We start from the raw sequence: 17,726 nt of genomic DNA on the forward strand, positions 1-17,726 counted from the left end.
ATAATAATTAATTTTAATTATTTGATGTTTAGTCATATAATATAGAAATAAATAGTTTAAAGTATTTAAATACAAAAATATATACAATTATTAAATTTGTAATCTGTAATTTTTTTAATAAAAAAATTAATAAACAAAAAAAGGCTAAAAAAATCGAATTAAAAACTTTATTTTTTTTGTTTGAGTTAATAAAATTAAAAACAAAAAATTATAAAAAATAAAAAATTAAATATAATACATATATATTAATATTTATATATATAAAATAATATAATCACATACTAAATATTTTATACATAGAAATTTTAATACAAATTACCAGAAATTGTAAATTTTTTAATATAATAATTCTTAAATTTTGAATAATAGATATTAAATATATTAAATTAAGCAATAAACGATATTAATATAAATTAGAGATTATTTACTTTATTAAAATAAAATGAGAATGTTTATTTACTAAATGGAACTTAAGACTACTATATAGGAAATACTTTATAAGATGTTAGAAATGGCTTTGGTATACTACTATGTAAAAATAATAGTTTTTATGATGGTTTTTGGAATTAAAATATTTTTCATGGCGAAGGTTTTTATATTAATGATTGTGGAAATTATATTAAAGGTTATTTTAAGAATGGAATGCTAGACGGGTAGTGCATATTAAAAAAAATCGATAGTGGATTATACATCGGATAGATGAAAAAAGGAGAAAAATATGGATATGGAGAAGAATCTACAAGCATAGGAATGAATTATAAAGGTCAGTTTGAAAACGGTAAAATGAATGGAATTGGAGACTATACAATTTTAAATAATTATATATATAATGGATAATTTATAAACGATTAAATTGAAGGATATGGAACTTGTGTATGGTAAACAGGTAAAATATATAAAGGTTAATGGAAAAATAATAAAATGTAAGGAAAGGAGAATTTACATGGCCAAATAGAAAAAAGTATATAGGTTTTTATATTATAATAAATATATAATTTATTTATTTTTAAAAATCTAATGATATTTTAATTAAGATTATAATTTGATGGGTATGGATAATTTACGCGGTAAAATGGAATATCTTATAATGGAATGTGGGAAAATGGAAAAATGCATGGATAAGGGAAAATTATTAGTGATGAAGGTAAAATTATTATTAAAGGTTAATGGATTAATGGTGAATAATGTAATAATTAAGATTAATTTAAAAATTAAAATTTTAATATTTGATAATGTAATAAATAATTAAATATATATAATTATAATATTTTTTTCTCTATTTCTTTTTTATAAAATTAATAATAAAAAATAAATAAGCAGCAAAATTGCAATGTTATATTATTTTTAGATTTAAAATTATAATTAAATAAAAATAATAATACTATATAAATATACATATATATATATATATATATATATATATATATATATATAAATATATATATTTAAACAATCTAAATATAAATAAACTAAATATTAATTAATTTCTTTTTATGATTTTTATTAATTACATTTAAAAATTATATAAATAAAAATAATATGTAAAAAATATATCTCCTTCTACTTATTTTTTTACTTTTATCGCTTATACATTACAAAGATGTCCTGCAGATTAATTTTACTATCCACTAGAAGATAAATGTTATGGTAAATGTCCTGAAAATACTTATCCTTTAAACAATAGATGCTTCTAATGTATGCCAGGAGACGATAGAAGATTCCCAGGATGTTAAAATTGTGCAAACAAAGGAATATGCATTAAATGTTCTACAGACATATAAATATGTGAAAAATGCATACCTGGATATTACTTATATAAAGGAATTTGCTATATCAATTAGTGTCCAAAAGGCTCAAAATAATAATAGTAAAATTCATAAAAATGTATTGATTGTGCTTAAGGAGATGAACAAAGTATACAAACATGTTAAACATGTACACCTAAAAATTGCACTAAATGCGAAAATAATCTCGCAACATGTACCTAATGTTAAAAGGGCTACGTTTTATCTGAAAATAAATGTAATTTATGTAATTAAGAGGAAATTTTAAAAAATCAAAATTGTTTAAAATGTAGTATATAAGACTGTTAGTAATGTTTTACAAATAATAATATATGTACAGGATGTTTTAGTAATTTTTTTTTATTTGAAAATTAATGTCTGAAAAAATGCCCAGTATATATGTACCCTAATGCTAATAATTAATGCGTAAAATGCTTAAGTAAATCAGACCATATAAAATGTAAAAAATGCTATCAAGAAGAAGAATGTTTTATGTGTATTGATATTAATGTATGTACTAAATGTAATAGTTAATATGTGCTTAGTGATGGAAAGTGTATTTTCTAATGTCCAAGCAAAAATTAATTTTATAAAAATGGATAGTGTATTGATTGTAATTAAAGATGCATATATGGATGTAATTCAGAAACAGAATGTATAGATGGTAATATTAAATATATATGTATATATAAATATATTAAAAAATATAAAAAAATGTATATAAATATTAATATATATATATATATTTATATATTCATGATAATTATATTATTTTTATATCAAAATATTTTATATAGAAATTAGTTTGTAATTAGAAGAAAGAGTAAAAAGCAATGATATTGATACAAAATAAATAGTTTTTATTATATTTGGAATTTTCGGAATATTTGCTTTAATTGGAATCATAGGATATTTATTTTATTTAAGGCATAAGGTTTATAATTTTTTATTTATAAAATAATAAATAATATTTTTTATGTAATATAGGAAAAAAAATCGCATACATTATAAAATTTAATTATCCAATAATCAGTATTAATAAATGATTAATAAAGTGACTAATTATTTGGCTCAAAAAGTTTAGTTCGAAATTAAAATAATTATTTGAATCCGAAATCTATATCTGCTTTCGATAAAGAAGATATAGAAGATAAAGAAGAAATAGATCAAAAACAGAAAAAACAGGAAAAACTGGAAAAACAGGAAAAGCAGGAAAAACTGGAAAAACAGGAAAAACAGGAAAAACAGGAAAAACAGGAAAAACAGGAAAAACAGGAAAAACAGGAAAAACAGGAAAAACAGGAAAAACAGGAAAAACAGGAAAAACAGGAAAAACAGGAAAAACAGGAAAAACAGGAAAAACAGGAAAAACAGGAAAAATAAGAATAAATAGAAAATAAAGTTAAAAAAGAATAAATAGAACAAATAGAAAAATAAAAAATTGATTAAAATAACATAAATAAAGAATATGAATAAATAATAAAATAAATTGATAATGAAAATGAAAATAAAATATAATAAAATAAAATTTAATAAATAAAAGCAGTTTAAATTAATAACGTTTTGGAAAATTAGCAATTACATGTTGAATAAGTTGAAGAATATAATAATAATTTAATTAAAGATTAGATAAAAGATAATAATAATTAAAATAAATAATAAGACTAATAATTATTTAATGCAAATAAACCAAAATTAAAAGTTAAAGAAACTTAGAAACTATCTGTCAAACGTAAAGTCGTTGAATTTAAAAGTGCTATTTAAAAATAATAAATTGGAAATAAAAGTAATAAAATTACTTTTGACTAATAAAATAAATAAACTAAATAATAAACTTAATAATCTAGTAGAAAATGAAATAAAGATATAAAAACCATTCAACATTTTTTAAAAAGTTGATGAAAAAAATTTAATTTATTATTTATATTAATATAAATAATATAAAAAGAATATAAAAATATATAATATAAATTTATTATATTATTATTTACAAAGAACAACTTTATTTTTATAAATATAATTCTTTATTTTTAATAAAATAAACTAAAAAAAAAATATCAAAAATAAAAATAGAAAAAAATCAACAAATCAACAAATGACAGATAATAGATTACAATAAAAAGAAATAGAGGAATTAATGTAAAGAAATCCTCACTTGAAAGTTTAAACTTACGATCAAATTCCCAATTTATCAACTCTTTCGCCTGAAGTTATATCTCGTTAAGCAACAATAAACATTGGTAACTAGAAAAATAAATAAGAATATATATATATAAATATCAATATCAAAAAAAAGGTACTATAGGTCATGTTGCCCACGGAAAATCAACATTAGTCCGTGCCATATCCGGAGTCCAGTAATAAAAACAAAAAAAAAAAATAAAAAAAAATAAAAAAATAGTACTGTAAAATTTTAATAAGAGAAAGTCCGTAACATTACAATCCGTTTAGGTTATGCAAACGCTAAAATATTTAAATGTCCAAAATGTCCATCTCCTGAATGTTATAAATCATTCGAAAGTTCCAAAAATGACGATGCGAAATGTCCTAATGAAAACTGCGAAACTATAATGGAATTAGTTCGTCATGTATCATTCGTAGATTGCCCCGGTCATGATATTTTGATGAGTACAATGTTAACTGGAGCAGCTGTAATGGATGCTGCTTTATTAATAATAGCAGGAAATATGAGTTGTCCCTAGCCTTAGACTGCTGAGCATTTAGCTGCTGTTGATATTATGAAATTGAAGTAAATTTTAATCATATAGAATAAGGTTGATGTTATTTTCAAAGATCCTTAGGCTGCTTAGAATAATTATAAAGAAATTAAAAATTTCATTTTGGGAACAAATGCTGAAAACTCACCTATTATACCATGTTCGGCTTAATTGAAATATAATGTTGATGCTGTATGTTAGTATATTTGCTCCTATTTTGCTGTACCTTTAAGAGAACTTTAAGTACCACCTAAATTAATCATTATTAGGTCCTTTGATGTCAATAAACCGGGGGCGACTGTCAATAAGTTGAAAGGAGGCGTTGTTGGAGGATCTATTCTTTAAGGAGTACTTAAAATAGGAGATGAAATAGAAATTAGACCAGGTCTAATTAATAAAGATGCAAATAATAACGTTAAATGTACACCTATTAAGTCCAGAGTAGTGTCTTTATTAGCGGAAAAAAATGAATTACTTTATGCTGTACCTGGAGGACTTATTGGTGTCGGGTTACTAGTGGATCCATCCATTACTAGAAATGATAGATTGGTAGGAAATGTGTTAGGATATCCGGGAAAATTACCTGATATTTATACTAAAATTGAAGTCAATTATTATCTTTTGAAAAGATTAATTGGAGCGAAAGTTGAAGGGGATTCTAGAACTCATAGAATTTAAAAAATCACTTAAGAAATTCTTAAATTTAATGTTGGATCTACTGAAACTCCAGGAAGAGTTGTTGAAGTTAAAGAGGTATATTTTTTATTTTGTTTAATATTTTTTTTTTTTTTTATATATATTTTATTTTATTTAAATTTGTTTAATTTTATTTTTTAAATATATATTTTTTAATATCTTTTTATAGATTTTATTATAATATTTTTTTTTTTATCAAATTATATTAATTTTAATTTAAATTAGAATGTTATGATGGTAGAATTAAATCTTCCTATTTGTACTTAAATTGGTGAAAAAGTAGCTTTTTCAAGAAGAATTGATAAAAAGTTTAGATTAATTGGTTGGGGTGTTATTAAATCAGGAAAAACTATTAATTAATGATTTCTTTTTTATATTTAAAATGTTTTTTATTTAAAAAATTGATTTTCTATATTTATAGTCTTTTTTTTTTTGTTAATATTTTAGTGATTATTTTTAATTCTTTTTTATAATATAGTATTTTATAAAATTTAATTATTTAAACAAAATTAAAAATATATAATGTATATAAATAATAAAATAATTTCGTATTTCACAAATAATATAATATATTTTAAATATAAAATGTAATAATAATATTAAAAAAAATAAAATATTTTTATTTTTTAATTAAAAAAAATTAAAAAAAAAATATTTAAAAAAATTAGGAATATTTATATTTTAATGAATGTATATTATATAATATGATATAATAAAAAATAATAAAATATTTGATAATAATATAAAAAACGATCTAAATTTGCTTTGTTTTCATATAAAAAAAAATAAAAATTATATATTTAAGAATTCGAATAAGTTACAGTATATAAAATAATGCATCATTATATAATTTTATATATACAAAAAATAATTTTGAATTTTTATTTTTAAAATATAAAATTAAATTTGGATATTTTTACAATAAATTAAATAATAAAAGGAGTAATAAATAATATTAATAATAAGAATAGTAAATATAAATATAAATTTAAATTATAATATTAATTTAAATATTAATTTTAAATTTTAAATTTTTTTATAAAATAATAATTTAATATTATTATCAAAAATGTAATAAAGTTTTAAATAACTCTAATAAACATAATATAATTAAGAATAAATAAAATAGTATATAAATGAAGTACGTTAAATAAAAGAGGAATACTCATATGCTCCATATTCTAAATTCCATGTAGGATCTTTAGTAATAGATTAAAACGATAAAAAATACATAGGGGTTAATGTAGAGAACGCATCTTACGGACTGTCTATTTGTGCAGAAAGAAATGCTATTTTTACAGGAGTAAGTTAAGGTTTAAAAAAGATTAAACTAATAGTAGTAAATTGTAATACTATAAAAGTAGGAAGTCCTTGCGGTGCTTGTCGCTAAGTTATTGCTGAATTTTCTGATGATAAAACTATTATTATTTGCTCTAATGAATAAGATTAGTATGAAATTACTGATTTATAAGGAATTTTACCAGGAGCATTTACTCCTAAAGATTTAGAATAACCTAAAAAAGGAATTATATATTGATAGAAAAAATTATATTTTCTAATTAGTTTTATATATATTTTAAATGTAAAAACTATAATATTTATATTTATTGACAAATTTTTTATTGTTTTATAACGTTTAAAAAATGATGTATTAATATATTAAATTGTAGATATAAATATATATATAAATATATATATATATATATATATATATTTATATATATATATACATATATTTATTTTATATATTTTTTTAATTTTATTTAAATTTATATATTTTTATGAATAACATTATTTTTAAAATAGCGTATTATTTAATTTATTTCCTTTTTGTTTTTTATTAAATGTATTTTTAATATAATATAAGAAAAAAAAAAATATTATTAATAATTATTATAATATATATATATTTTAAAAAAAAAAAAAACAATGATGTCGATTATTATTACATTATAAAGATATTTATTTTTTTTAATATTATTTATTATTTTTTATTTATTCTATTTCATTTTTTTTTTTTAATATTTATTTTTATTATCATTATTAATAATTTAAATAATATTTTTTTCAAATTTTTTTCTTCATTTTTTATTATAGTATCTTTATTAATATTTTTTTTTTAATTTTATTTAATTTTATTATTTAAATAAGAACTCTAATAAACTTTTTTTTTTATAAATTCTTACTTTAATTTTATTATTATTATTAATTTTATTACTATTATTCTTTATTATTTTAAAATAATTATTTACTAATTAATTCATATTCGATGCTTTCTTAAGAAAATTCATTCGATTAATTTTTTTTATTTCAATTTAACTTAGTGACTTTTCATTTTTTTTCATTATCATATTATCTAATTATGTAAATGAAGTCTTGGAAAAACCTTCCTTTTATTAATCGAAATCTAAAAAATCAGTAAATTAATCTTTCTAAGAATCTCCAATTATCGAATTTTTATTGCATTATTAAATTTTTTCTAATTTCTTATTTAATTAAAGTATTTATTCTAAAGCATTTTCTTCCTCTTCTTCTTTCTCTAAGTTTTCTTTTTTTTCTTAAATTTTTTCTTAAATTTTTTCTTCAATTTTTTCTTAAATTTTTTCTTCAATTTTTTCTTCAATTTATTCTTCAATTTTTTCTTCTATTTTTTTATGTATTTTTTCTTCTATTCTTTTTTCTGCATTTTCTTATTAATTTTATTTTTCGGATTTTTATATTTCCTATTTAGAAATATTATTACTTATTGAGTTTATTTTTATAAATTTAATTTTTTCTGCTTGAAAAAATTCCTCATCTTCTTATCCAATTGGTAAAATCTCTTTTTTTAAAGACGAATTACATATTTCTTTTTAAATACATTCTTTGTTTTATTTTTTTTTATTTTAAACTGAATCATTGATTAATTCTTAATTTATTTTTTCGAGTTTTATTTCTTATTCATTTATTTTTTTAGAAGAACTACTTTTTGAAAACATACTCTATATAATAGGCTTATTTTTATTTAAATAAATATTTAATACAGGAGTTTTTAATTCATACGAAGACTGTAACATATTTGATTATTCTTCTTAAATTGTATTAAATATTTTCTATTATTGCAAAGAATTAATTTGCTCTTCTTCTTAATTTAAAAAAGAAGATTAATTAGATAATTATGAAGAAGAAGAAATGTTATTATTATAATCTTATTAATATTATTCTTATATTTATAATTATTAATTTTAAATTTCTTACTATTCTTTATTTTTTGAATTTTATATTTAAAATTATTCTTATTTTTATAATTAATCTAATTTTAATTATTATTCTTATATTTATAATTATTTTTAGTTTTGTTATTTATTCTATTTTTATAATTTTTCTTAATTATATTATTATTATTTTTATTGTTCTTATTATTTTTAATATTATTGTTATATTTCTTATTATTATTATTTTTGATAATCATAAGTTATATCATATTTTTCTATAATAGAATCTTATTATATTTCTTATTTTTTTTTATAATTAAACTAATCCATTTATTCTTATTAACTTTTTTTTAGACTAATATTTTCTTATCTTCTTGATTATTATGAAATTTTCGAAAAATTAATTATAGAGTTTTCTTAAGATTTTTATTAATTATTATTTAATTCGTCTTAAAAACAATCATTTTTTCCAATTTATTTTTCATAAACTTCATTTTATTTACTTTAATTATTTTCTTTTTTAATTTTTTCATTTTAAATTATTTCAGTTTAATATTTTTAATTTTCTCTTTAATCTTTTTCATTTAAATATTTTTAATTTTCAATTTAATATTTTTAATTTCCACTTAAATGTTTTTCATTTAAATTTATTTCAGATATATTATTCTAAAGGGGAATTTTCATTTAAAAATTTTAGATTTATTGCATCTATACTTTTTTTTATTAAATATAGGTCTTTCTTTTTTTCTCTTTATGATATTTTTCTTTTATTTATGCAAGCTTTATTTATAATTCTTATATTTCCTATTCATATTCATTTATAAGTTAAACTTTTTCTTATTAATTTAATTTACTTTCTCTTTTTTTATCACTTAAATATACTAAATTATACTTATATTCGTTTTAATTTTATTAGACATTTGTTTTATTAGATTAAAAATAAGACTATAAACTATTATAAGTATTAAATTATTAATATTATGGAGAACTTTATTATTATCTAGAAGTATATTTATTTAAATATGAATACTATTAATTCTTAATTAATTTTTTTTCTGTTAAGTACGGAGAATTAGTATTAAGAAATGAAGAAATATAATTTTTATTAGATATTTAAAAATTATTGCTAGAAATTTAAAAATTTTTGTTAGAAATTTAATCTTAATATTGAATAATTTAATCTTTATTAGAAATTTAATCTAAATTAGATAAAACTTAATTTTCATAAGGGATTTAATTATAAATAATTTTATCTTTACAAAAAGTTGAAGCAAAATCTTAATTATAATTATTATTAAAAAAAGAAGTTTAATTAGTCAAATATTAATTTTAAAAAGGACTTTATATTATGTCATATTTTTTATTTTTTTATGATAATAATTAATTTAATGAAGAAAATTGTTAGTTATTTTAAAATATATAATTGTTACTTTTAGAAAAAAGTTATTATTATTATTATTATTATTATTATTATTATTATTATTATATTTATTGTTATATTTATTGTTATATTTTTTAATTATTTATATTATTACAAATTTTATAAGGAGATTATTAATATTTTTATACAGATTTTTTTATTATTTATTAATTAAATGTAATAAATCATTTAATGTTTTTATTATTATAATTTTATTGTTATTTTTTATTAATTTAAATCATTCTCTAATGTTTATTATTCTAATTAATTATTATTAATTAAATCTTTTTTGATAGTATTTTATAAGCTTTTATATAATTTTTTATTTTTAGATTAATTATTTTCTTAGTTTTATTCATTTATTTAATTTATATTAGTTTTAACTTTGTTTTCTCAGTTTTTATTTAATTTAAATTATTCTTTTTTATTTTTTTATATAAATATTAAAATAAATAATACATACAATTATCAATCTTAAATCTTTTTTTAATTTATCCATTTCAGTTTATATATTCATCATTCTATATTTATTTTAAGCTTTTTATAATTTTTCAATAGGTTATGTTTTTAAATTATCTTTAATTTATATAGAATCAGTTAATTAGATTTCTTAATTTTTTATTTTTTATTAAAAATTATTTTTTTCCTCCATCTATTTTAATTTGTTTAAATTAAAAATTAATTATATTTGTTACTTTTAAAGTCGAGGAAACTTTCATTTTATTTTTAAATATACGCTTTTATTTATAATAAAATAAAATGCTTTTTGTTAAAAAAGATAACTAAATCTATAAAAATAAATTTTTATAAATAAAAAAGTTTTATTTTGTATTTTTAATTATATAAAAAATTGTTATTTTTTAATTTTAATTATTTATAATATATATATATATATATATATATATATATAATATATATATATATATATATTTTATTTCTAAAATTAAATTTATTATAAAAAAAAATCTAAAAATATTTAAAATATAAATATATATATATATAATTATATAATTATTTTTTATCATTTTTTTCCTTATATTTTCTTCATTATAAATGAGTTTTAATATAAAGATATGGTCTACATTTACTAGTATTCTTTTTTCTGTTTCTATATATTCAATTTAATTTTTTTTAAAAATTATTGATTTCTTTTTAAAAATTTTAAATGTGTATATATTTTATTATAATTATTCTTTTATAAGAGAACTAATTTTACATAAGAGCCTTTTCAAATTACGTTCATTAAATTGTAATTTTCAGTTTGGATTTTTTTTATTTCTTTAGTTGTGTTTTTGAAAAAATTCGATATATTTTTCTAAAATATAATCACAGCCATAACGTTTGGAAAATTTGTTTCATTATTGAATATTTTCCTTTATACATATTTTTTTTTATATACTTTTATTTTTACTTGTAAAATTATGTAATAATAATAAAATTTAATATTAATAATTTTTATATCTATATAAATAAAAAATTAAAGGATTGTAAATAAAAAACAAAAATTGACAACCAGGGTGGGACTCGAACCCACAACCTTCAGATTAGAAGTCTGCTGCGCTACCATTGCGCCACCCGGCTGATATTCAATATTTTTGAAGTCAAAAAATTAAATAATTGCATTATTTTAATAATTTCATATACAATGATTTATTTATTTTTTGGTTTATTTATAATATATAAATAAAATAATTATATTATCATAAGTATTTTTTTTATATTTGAAGATGATAATTTTTGTAGATTTAAATATAGGTTTTATTTTTTATAAAATGCTTTTATGTTAATTATATAAAGGTATATATTTTATTTATATATAATAATTATTATGGAATAGTTTAAATTTTATATATTATTTCAGTTTATTTAATAAAAATAAATTTTAAAAGGTATAAAATAAATAATTTAATATAAAATGTATATTATTTTAATACAACATAAACAATAAAATATTATTATAAATAATTTAAATTAATTAATATTAAAAAAAAAATTTAAATTATTTTAACAAAATAAAAAAAATGGAAGAGAGAGGTGTGGGGGGGAAAATAAAAAAAAAAAATATATTTATATAAATAATCTATTAATAATGAATATATATATCTATTTAATAAAAATAAATATTCAAGCAATTCTATTATCAATTTACTATTAATTTTAAGGTTTAAAATAAGTATAGGCAGGCATACCTCCTCTCATATTTGGAATATTTTTAGGTAATTTTTAAGCTGGAATATAATTAGGAGGTTAAAACTAAGTATACTATTATTAATATTATTATTATAATTATTTATCCCCGTACTATTATTAAATAATTTATTATGAACTCAAACCTATTATTATTGTGAATATTATTAATTTTAATTTTCAGGAGGACTTTCCCCAAAAGCTTATAATACAAATTCCAGAATATTTTTGCATTCTTAATCTAACATAAATGGGAGACTTAAAATATCTTTAATATTACATAATAAAGCCGGAATTTGATTCACTTTTTAAGCAAATTCTTCTATAATCATTTCAGGTTAAAAATTTTAAGTTATAGCTAACGATGTTTATCTATATATATATAAATAAAAATATGCATTTTTATATATTTTTTGTACCTTCTTACATTCTAATTAGCATCCCTTAATCCAAACAATAAAGCTCTAAAATTCTAAACTCCTAATTAACCTAAACCTTTTGCACATTCACTCCTAATAATATGATTTTTATCTTTTGTTAAACCCTCAATAAACATAAGTTCAGCTTATGGTCCATAACTTTAAATACTTTCGATTGCAATCTACAGTAAAAAAATATAAAAATATTTATTATATAAAATAAAATAATAAAAATACTTTTCTAATTTCAGAAGAAGAATCTTATAAGAAGAAATAAAATAAAGGAAGTACATTTCTAGATTTAAGATAAGTAATATTAGAATCTTAAGCTCTATTTCTTAAAACTTCTAAAGTTTATAAACAAGCTTTTCTAACTTCAATCATTTAATCACTATGATATATAAAAAAAAATATATATATATATAATAAAAAATATAAAAATATATATTTATATAAATTTATATTATATTATATATGTATATATGTTTATATATTTTTTTAAAAAACTATATATAAATAAAACTTTACCTTGCATTTCTAAATAATTCTTCAATTATAAAATCAATTCTTGGACTTTAAACATTTGCTATTTCAAAAGATTAAATAATCGCTGTTTTTAGTTTAAAATTACTCTAAGGCACATTTTTTAGTAAATCAATTAATATTTACTCTCCATAAACTCCTAATCTAACGAGTGTTTCACAAATAGTTAATTTATTTATAGTTCCGTCTCTAAGAGCTTTAGTCAGTGCTGGAAAGGCTATATTTTATATATTATGACCTATAGATCCTAAAGAAACACATGCTGCTGTTCTAACTTTCCAATAATTATCTTTTAGTAAATTAATCAATCTTTTAGCTACTTTAAGAGGATTAGCTTCCCCTAATCTACCCAAACACCAAGCTGACATTGCTCTGACTTAACTTTCTGGATCATTCAAAGCATTATATAGAGGTTCTATTGCTTATTTAGCTTCCGGAAGACCTATAAGTCCCAAAGTATTAACTGCAGCTTCCCTAACTTAATGATTTTCTTCGTTTATGAGGTTACATAAACACTTAATAATATTTAGTGAGATTGAGGGCACATCTTCATTTTATTCTTGCTACGAAATCAAGGGATCAATAAGTTTTGCTAAAGTAAACTAATTAATAAATTATGAATAATCATGCATTTATTAATGATCATCGAATTCTCTTTAAAACTTATCATACTTAATAGCCATTAATCTTTATAATGCAGCCATAAAATCCCTTGTATTAATTTCTATATACGGTTCTTCATATTCTTCCTATTCTTAATTATTTTCTATTTAATCTATAAATGCTAAAGGGGTTTAATCACCAATATAAATACACATAGTACCAGGATTTACATTATAGTGTTAAGCAACACTATATGGTACTATTTTTATTTTTAATTTGTTTTTTTCTTATTTTTATACTCGCCAACTTAAAACGGTTGTTATGGCGATTTTTATTTTATAATTAGGACTACTTTTTAGTATTTTTAGTAATGTCTATTCACCTATTTCACCACAAGCTCTTATTACAGATACTATTAATTATCTATCAATATTTCCTTCATTTAAAATATTAACTAAAAGTGGTAAACCGTCTATTTTATTTTTAATTTATTTATATTTTTATATTATTTATATATTTTTTTACTAGCTTTATATATTAATGAATACATTCTATTTAATGCGCATAAAGATTATATTTTTTTTTTCATATCACCTGTATTTATATCATTTAGTAATGATGGTATGATTACTAATAGTTATATTTCTTCAGTTTAGGCAAATTTGTTTTATATGTAAAGAGGAATGTCATTAAAATCTTTATTTGCAATATCTAGTAATGCATAAAATCCAGGATAATCTAAATTTATTAAAGCCAAAAAAGCTTTATCTTGTAAAACAGGTAATGCTTCATCAATTAAAATAGATGCTAAAAGCTTAATATTATTATAAGATATATTATGAGGACCAATAAGAGCTTTTATATAAAATATATATTATTTAATAAATATATATATATATATATATATATATATATTATTAATTTATATAAAAATATATATATTTATAATATTTAATTAAAAATATAAAATAAACCTATAATTTCTAATGAAGAATATACCATATAGAAATCTTTTTATTCATAATAAAGCGGAATATTAAAATAAATTTAAGTAAGAATAAGAATAATGGCTTATTCAGTAAGAGAATCTCTAAAATTATAAATAAGTTCAAATAAAAAGATTAACGATCCTAGTCTAAAATCAAGATTTTCATCTTAAAAAAATTTAATTAAAATATCTATTTTTTATTCATAAGAAGCATTTACAAAATTTTAATCTGCCGCAATTTTCTAAAGGAAAATTTTATAGCATTGATCGAATAAATTTAAATCTATATTTTCTTAGTTTATTTTTTCTTAATCTTATTCTTCTTAATTATTGTTGTTTTCTTCTTCTTCTTCTTCTTCTACTTCTTCTTCTTAATTTTAATTTATATTCTCGTTATTTTAAATGTTTATTTTTGATAAATTATATGCTATTTAACTCATCTGTTCATCTTTATTATTCGATCTTAAATTGTAATATTAATTATCATCAAATACTCGTTTTAATACTTCCTTTGACGATTTACTTGGAGAACTAATTTATTATTATTGCTATTAATCATATTTTTAGTTTGTTTTATGGTCTATTATGTTCTCGTCTTCTTCCTGTATTGGCTAAAATTAATCTTATGGTTCATTATGGTAGTGCATATTTTGTTTTTGTAATAAATTCTATTATTAATATTGACGAAGTTACTATATATAATCATGATCTTATTAATATTATTACTAATGTAAGTTTTCGTTTTGATAATCTTAAAGGTCGTCTTCATATTCATATTAGTTTTAGTTGTTTTAATATCCTGTTTTTTGTATATTCATTTTTTATTATTATTATTATTTTAATTTTCTTTTATTTTTCTTTTTTTTTTTTTTTAAATTTATTTGCCTTTTTTTTTTATTTTTTATTTTTTACTTTTATTATTATTTTGTAAATTTTTTTTTTTTTTATTTTTCTTATTTTAATTGGTAAATGTATTATTTTTGAAATATAAAAAGTTATTTTTTTATTTAAATTTTTAATAAAATATAGCAACGAATTTCTCCAAAAAAATAATAAAAAACTTTGCTTATACATACTTACTTTGCTTTTTAATTAATTATATATTTTAATTTTATACTATTTATATTACTTTATTAATCTTAATATCTAATCATATTTAGATATATTAGACAGAAATTAAGAATATTAATAAATAATATTTTACTTAATAAATTAATAGATCAAAACTCATTTCTATTTATTAATTAATAATTATAAATATAAAAAATTTATAGGAAAAAAATAAAAATGGAAAATTTAAAAAAATTTTACAATGTTATTTTATTTTTATTTTTAATTAAAATAATTTTATTTTTATTTTTAACAAAAAATCTATATTTATTAATAAATAGTATAAATCTAAAAAAATAAACTTATTTTTTTTTATAAAAAAAAACATTTAAATATAAATAATTTTATTTTCTTTAATCAGAATTTTGCATATTAGAATAAACTATTTTTTTTCGGATATATTAAATCTATATAAAAAGATTATTTATATCAGTTTAGAAACAAAAATATTTAAATTATACTAATTTTTTTTTTTTCTAATAATTTTATAAATAAATGCATTTAATTATTGCTTGTAATTTATTACTTATATAATAAAAGAAAAAAAGAAAAATATATTATTTTATTAGAGTATATTCAATTTTATTAATAAGAAATTAATAATATGAATTTATTATATAATGAACGATATTAAAGAAAAATAATATCCTTTTACTTATAACATAATATTATTATAATTAGAATAGATATAACAGTTAAATATAAAAAAATTATTTAAATATCGAATTTTTATATGAAAAGGTAAAAAATAATTTAATTATTTAATAAATATAGTATTCTCATTCTTTTATATACTTTTACGTTTTTGAAATAAAAATAAATATATCTATATTAACTAAATTAAAAATGTATAAAAAATTAGCACAAATTTAATAAAAAATTATAAATATTATTATATAAATCATATATATTTTAATAAATAAATATAAAATTCTAAAAAAAGAAAATGTTGTATTAGTAAGAATATAAAAATGATAGTAAGTTTTTAATGTTAGCCTGCAAAAATATAAATAATAAAATAATTTTAAGATAAAAACTTTTACCTGTTTCATCTTAATCAACAAATAACAGTAATAATGAAGAAAATGCCTAAATAAATATAAAATAATAAAGCAATAAAATTATTATAAAAAAGCATACCTTAAACTACAAAAAATATAAACCTTATAATATCTTAAATTAATAACAATCTATTTTAAATTAAGATTAAGATTCCGGAAGAAATATGAGGTTTTTTTCTTAATAACTAAAAGAAGAAGAAAAAAAAATATTTATTCGTAAAATATAGATTTAAAAAATATAAACATAGTTAATCATAATTATTTAAAATAATTTTAGACAAAAGAAAAAAAAAAATCGAAAAATAATTTACTGGAATAATCTAAATTTAAAAAGAATTTTAAAAATAAAATGAAGAAGAAGAAATATGCTATTAATAATTGCTTAAAGAACTTAAAATTATTAAATGAATTTTTAAATAATAAGGATATTAATTTTGTATAATTTATATTTATTTTTTACTAGTTTAAATAATTTGTTAAATATTTAAATGAAAGCATTAATTAATATGATATTTTTTATTATTAATTTTAATTTATATAAGATATAAATAATTATATTTAGTTAATTATTAAAAATAATAAATAAAATATTAAAAATTTATTTAATATATTGTAATATCTTTTAAAATGAATTATATATAAATTATGATTTTTTTAATATTTTTTTATTTATAAATTTATCTTAAAAAATTAATATATTAATATATATTTTACAAAAAATAATTTATAAATTTAACTATCTTTTAATATTTTTAAATACATTAATTTAATATTTTTATTTTTTTTAAGTTTATTTTTTAGACAATATTTAGTTATTAGATTAATAATATTTAAAGATTTATAATAACTCTTAAATAAAAATAAATAATATAATAAAAATAAATATATTTAATATATTTAAAAAAATAAACTTAAAGATAAAATTTTAAATAAAAATATATATATATATATATATATATATATATACTACTATATATATATATATAATAATAATAATAAANAAA

At 16.9% G+C, this 17,726-nt stretch overlaps 4 protein-coding genes and 1 non-coding gene across 5 annotated transcripts, besides 51 other annotated features; 3 read left to right on the forward strand and 2 right to left on the reverse strand. All coding sequences in view use genetic code 6, as the record gives it.

Annotated features, from left to right (window-relative positions):
- Positions 1 to 478: 478 nt before the first annotated feature.
- IMG5_021300 (nexus protein, putative) lies at positions 479 to 3,229 on the forward strand (the record flags this gene model as incomplete). The annotated part of the gene is made up of 4 exons (XM_004039433.1): positions 479 to 961; positions 1,035 to 1,144; positions 1,822 to 1,867; positions 2,970 to 3,229. Exons 1-4 carry the CDS (start codon positions 643 to 645, stop codon positions 3,227 to 3,229), a joined length of 735 nt encoding a protein of 244 aa, XP_004039481.1. The 5' UTR covers positions 479 to 642.
- Positions 1,373 to 1,445: a microsatellite.
- Positions 1,383 to 1,445: a microsatellite.
- Positions 2,916 to 2,950: a microsatellite.
- Positions 2,953 to 3,164: a microsatellite.
- Positions 3,215 to 3,273: a microsatellite.
- Positions 3,274 to 3,288: 15 nt separating this feature from the next.
- Positions 3,289 to 3,326: a microsatellite.
- A 73-nt stretch (positions 3,327 to 3,399) lies between these two features.
- Positions 3,400 to 3,456: a microsatellite.
- A 328-nt stretch (positions 3,457 to 3,784) lies between these two features.
- Positions 3,785 to 3,826: a microsatellite.
- Positions 3,827 to 3,844: 18 nt separating this feature from the next.
- Positions 3,845 to 5,610, forward strand: IMG5_021310 (hypothetical protein). Its single transcript, XM_004039434.1, has 4 exons — positions 3,845 to 4,024; positions 4,081 to 4,141; positions 4,186 to 5,254; positions 5,423 to 5,610. Exons 1-4 carry the CDS (start codon positions 3,880 to 3,882, stop codon positions 5,558 to 5,560), a joined length of 1,413 nt encoding a protein of 470 aa, XP_004039482.1. The 5' UTR covers positions 3,845 to 3,879; the 3' UTR covers positions 5,561 to 5,610.
- Positions 4,144 to 4,182: a microsatellite.
- Positions 4,144 to 4,184: a microsatellite.
- Positions 5,256 to 5,349: a microsatellite.
- Positions 5,257 to 5,333: a microsatellite.
- A 558-nt stretch (positions 5,611 to 6,168) lies between the features above and the next one.
- Positions 6,169 to 6,229: a microsatellite.
- A 37-nt stretch (positions 6,230 to 6,266) lies between these two features.
- Positions 6,267 to 6,734, forward strand: IMG5_021320 (hypothetical protein; the record flags this gene model as incomplete). The annotated part of the gene is made up of 1 exon (XM_004039435.1): positions 6,267 to 6,734. The coding sequence occupies one exon, from the start codon at positions 6,267 to 6,269 to the stop codon at positions 6,732 to 6,734; it is 468 nt and encodes a 155-aa protein (XP_004039483.1).
- A 133-nt stretch (positions 6,735 to 6,867) lies between these two features.
- Positions 6,868 to 6,946: a microsatellite.
- A 210-nt stretch (positions 6,947 to 7,156) lies between these two features.
- Positions 7,157 to 7,203: a microsatellite.
- Positions 7,186 to 7,233: a microsatellite.
- A 151-nt stretch (positions 7,234 to 7,384) lies between these two features.
- Positions 7,385 to 7,422: a microsatellite.
- Positions 7,394 to 7,436: a microsatellite.
- Positions 7,437 to 7,723: 287 nt separating this feature from the next.
- Positions 7,724 to 7,769: a microsatellite.
- Positions 7,744 to 7,879: a microsatellite.
- Positions 7,749 to 7,850: a microsatellite.
- Positions 7,832 to 7,886: a microsatellite.
- A 568-nt stretch (positions 7,887 to 8,454) lies between these two features.
- Positions 8,455 to 8,638: a microsatellite.
- Positions 8,455 to 8,645: a microsatellite.
- Positions 8,559 to 8,637: a microsatellite.
- Positions 8,566 to 8,636: a microsatellite.
- Positions 8,646 to 8,894: 249 nt separating the features above from the next.
- Positions 8,895 to 8,936: a microsatellite.
- Positions 8,895 to 8,957: a microsatellite.
- Positions 8,918 to 9,013: a microsatellite.
- Positions 8,969 to 9,034: a microsatellite.
- A 463-nt stretch (positions 9,035 to 9,497) lies between these two features.
- Positions 9,498 to 9,550: a microsatellite.
- Positions 9,539 to 9,592: a microsatellite.
- Positions 9,539 to 9,600: a microsatellite.
- A 234-nt stretch (positions 9,601 to 9,834) lies between these two features.
- Positions 9,835 to 9,877: a microsatellite.
- Positions 9,835 to 9,925: a microsatellite.
- Positions 9,926 to 10,621: 696 nt separating this feature from the next.
- Positions 10,622 to 10,685: a microsatellite.
- Position 10,686: 1 nt separating this feature from the next.
- Positions 10,687 to 10,741: a microsatellite.
- Positions 10,742 to 11,320: 579 nt separating this feature from the next.
- Positions 11,321 to 11,392, reverse strand: IMG5_021330. The gene has a single exon. It is a non-coding gene; the product is annotated as a tRNA-Arg (tRNA).
- Positions 11,393 to 11,852: 460 nt separating this feature from the next.
- Positions 11,853 to 14,855, reverse strand: IMG5_021340 (HEAT repeat protein). The gene is made up of 6 exons (XM_004039436.1): positions 14,538 to 14,855; positions 14,089 to 14,418; positions 12,946 to 14,035; positions 12,655 to 12,808; positions 12,418 to 12,599; positions 11,853 to 12,370 (listed from the first exon to the last, which is right to left on the reverse strand). The coding sequence occupies exons 1-6, from the start codon at positions 14,563 to 14,565 to the stop codon at positions 12,139 to 12,141; spliced, it is 2,016 nt and encodes a 671-aa protein (XP_004039484.1). The 5' UTR covers positions 14,566 to 14,855; the 3' UTR covers positions 11,853 to 12,138.
- Positions 11,883 to 11,935: a microsatellite.
- Positions 12,814 to 12,864: a microsatellite.
- Positions 12,828 to 12,911: a microsatellite.
- Positions 12,858 to 12,911: a microsatellite.
- Positions 14,037 to 14,083: a microsatellite.
- Positions 14,422 to 14,510: a microsatellite.
- Positions 14,431 to 14,514: a microsatellite.
- Positions 14,467 to 14,529: a microsatellite.
- A 34-nt stretch (positions 14,856 to 14,889) lies between the features above and the next one.
- Positions 14,890 to 14,924: a microsatellite.
- Positions 14,925 to 15,369: 445 nt separating this feature from the next.
- Positions 15,370 to 15,503: a microsatellite.
- A 365-nt stretch (positions 15,504 to 15,868) lies between these two features.
- Positions 15,869 to 15,920: a microsatellite.
- Positions 15,921 to 16,529: 609 nt separating this feature from the next.
- Positions 16,530 to 16,591: a microsatellite.
- Positions 16,592 to 17,278: 687 nt separating this feature from the next.
- Positions 17,279 to 17,334: a microsatellite.
- A 323-nt stretch (positions 17,335 to 17,657) lies between these two features.
- Positions 17,658 to 17,708: a microsatellite.
- The last annotated feature ends 18 nt before the right edge of the window (positions 17,709 to 17,726 follow it).

Source organism: Ichthyophthirius multifiliis (assembly GCF_000220395.1).
Source record: "Ichthyophthirius multifiliis unplaced genomic scaffold scaff_1120509249660, whole genome shotgun sequence".
NCBI classification, from domain to species: Eukaryota; Ciliophora; class Oligohymenophorea; order Hymenostomatida; genus Ichthyophthirius; species Ichthyophthirius multifiliis.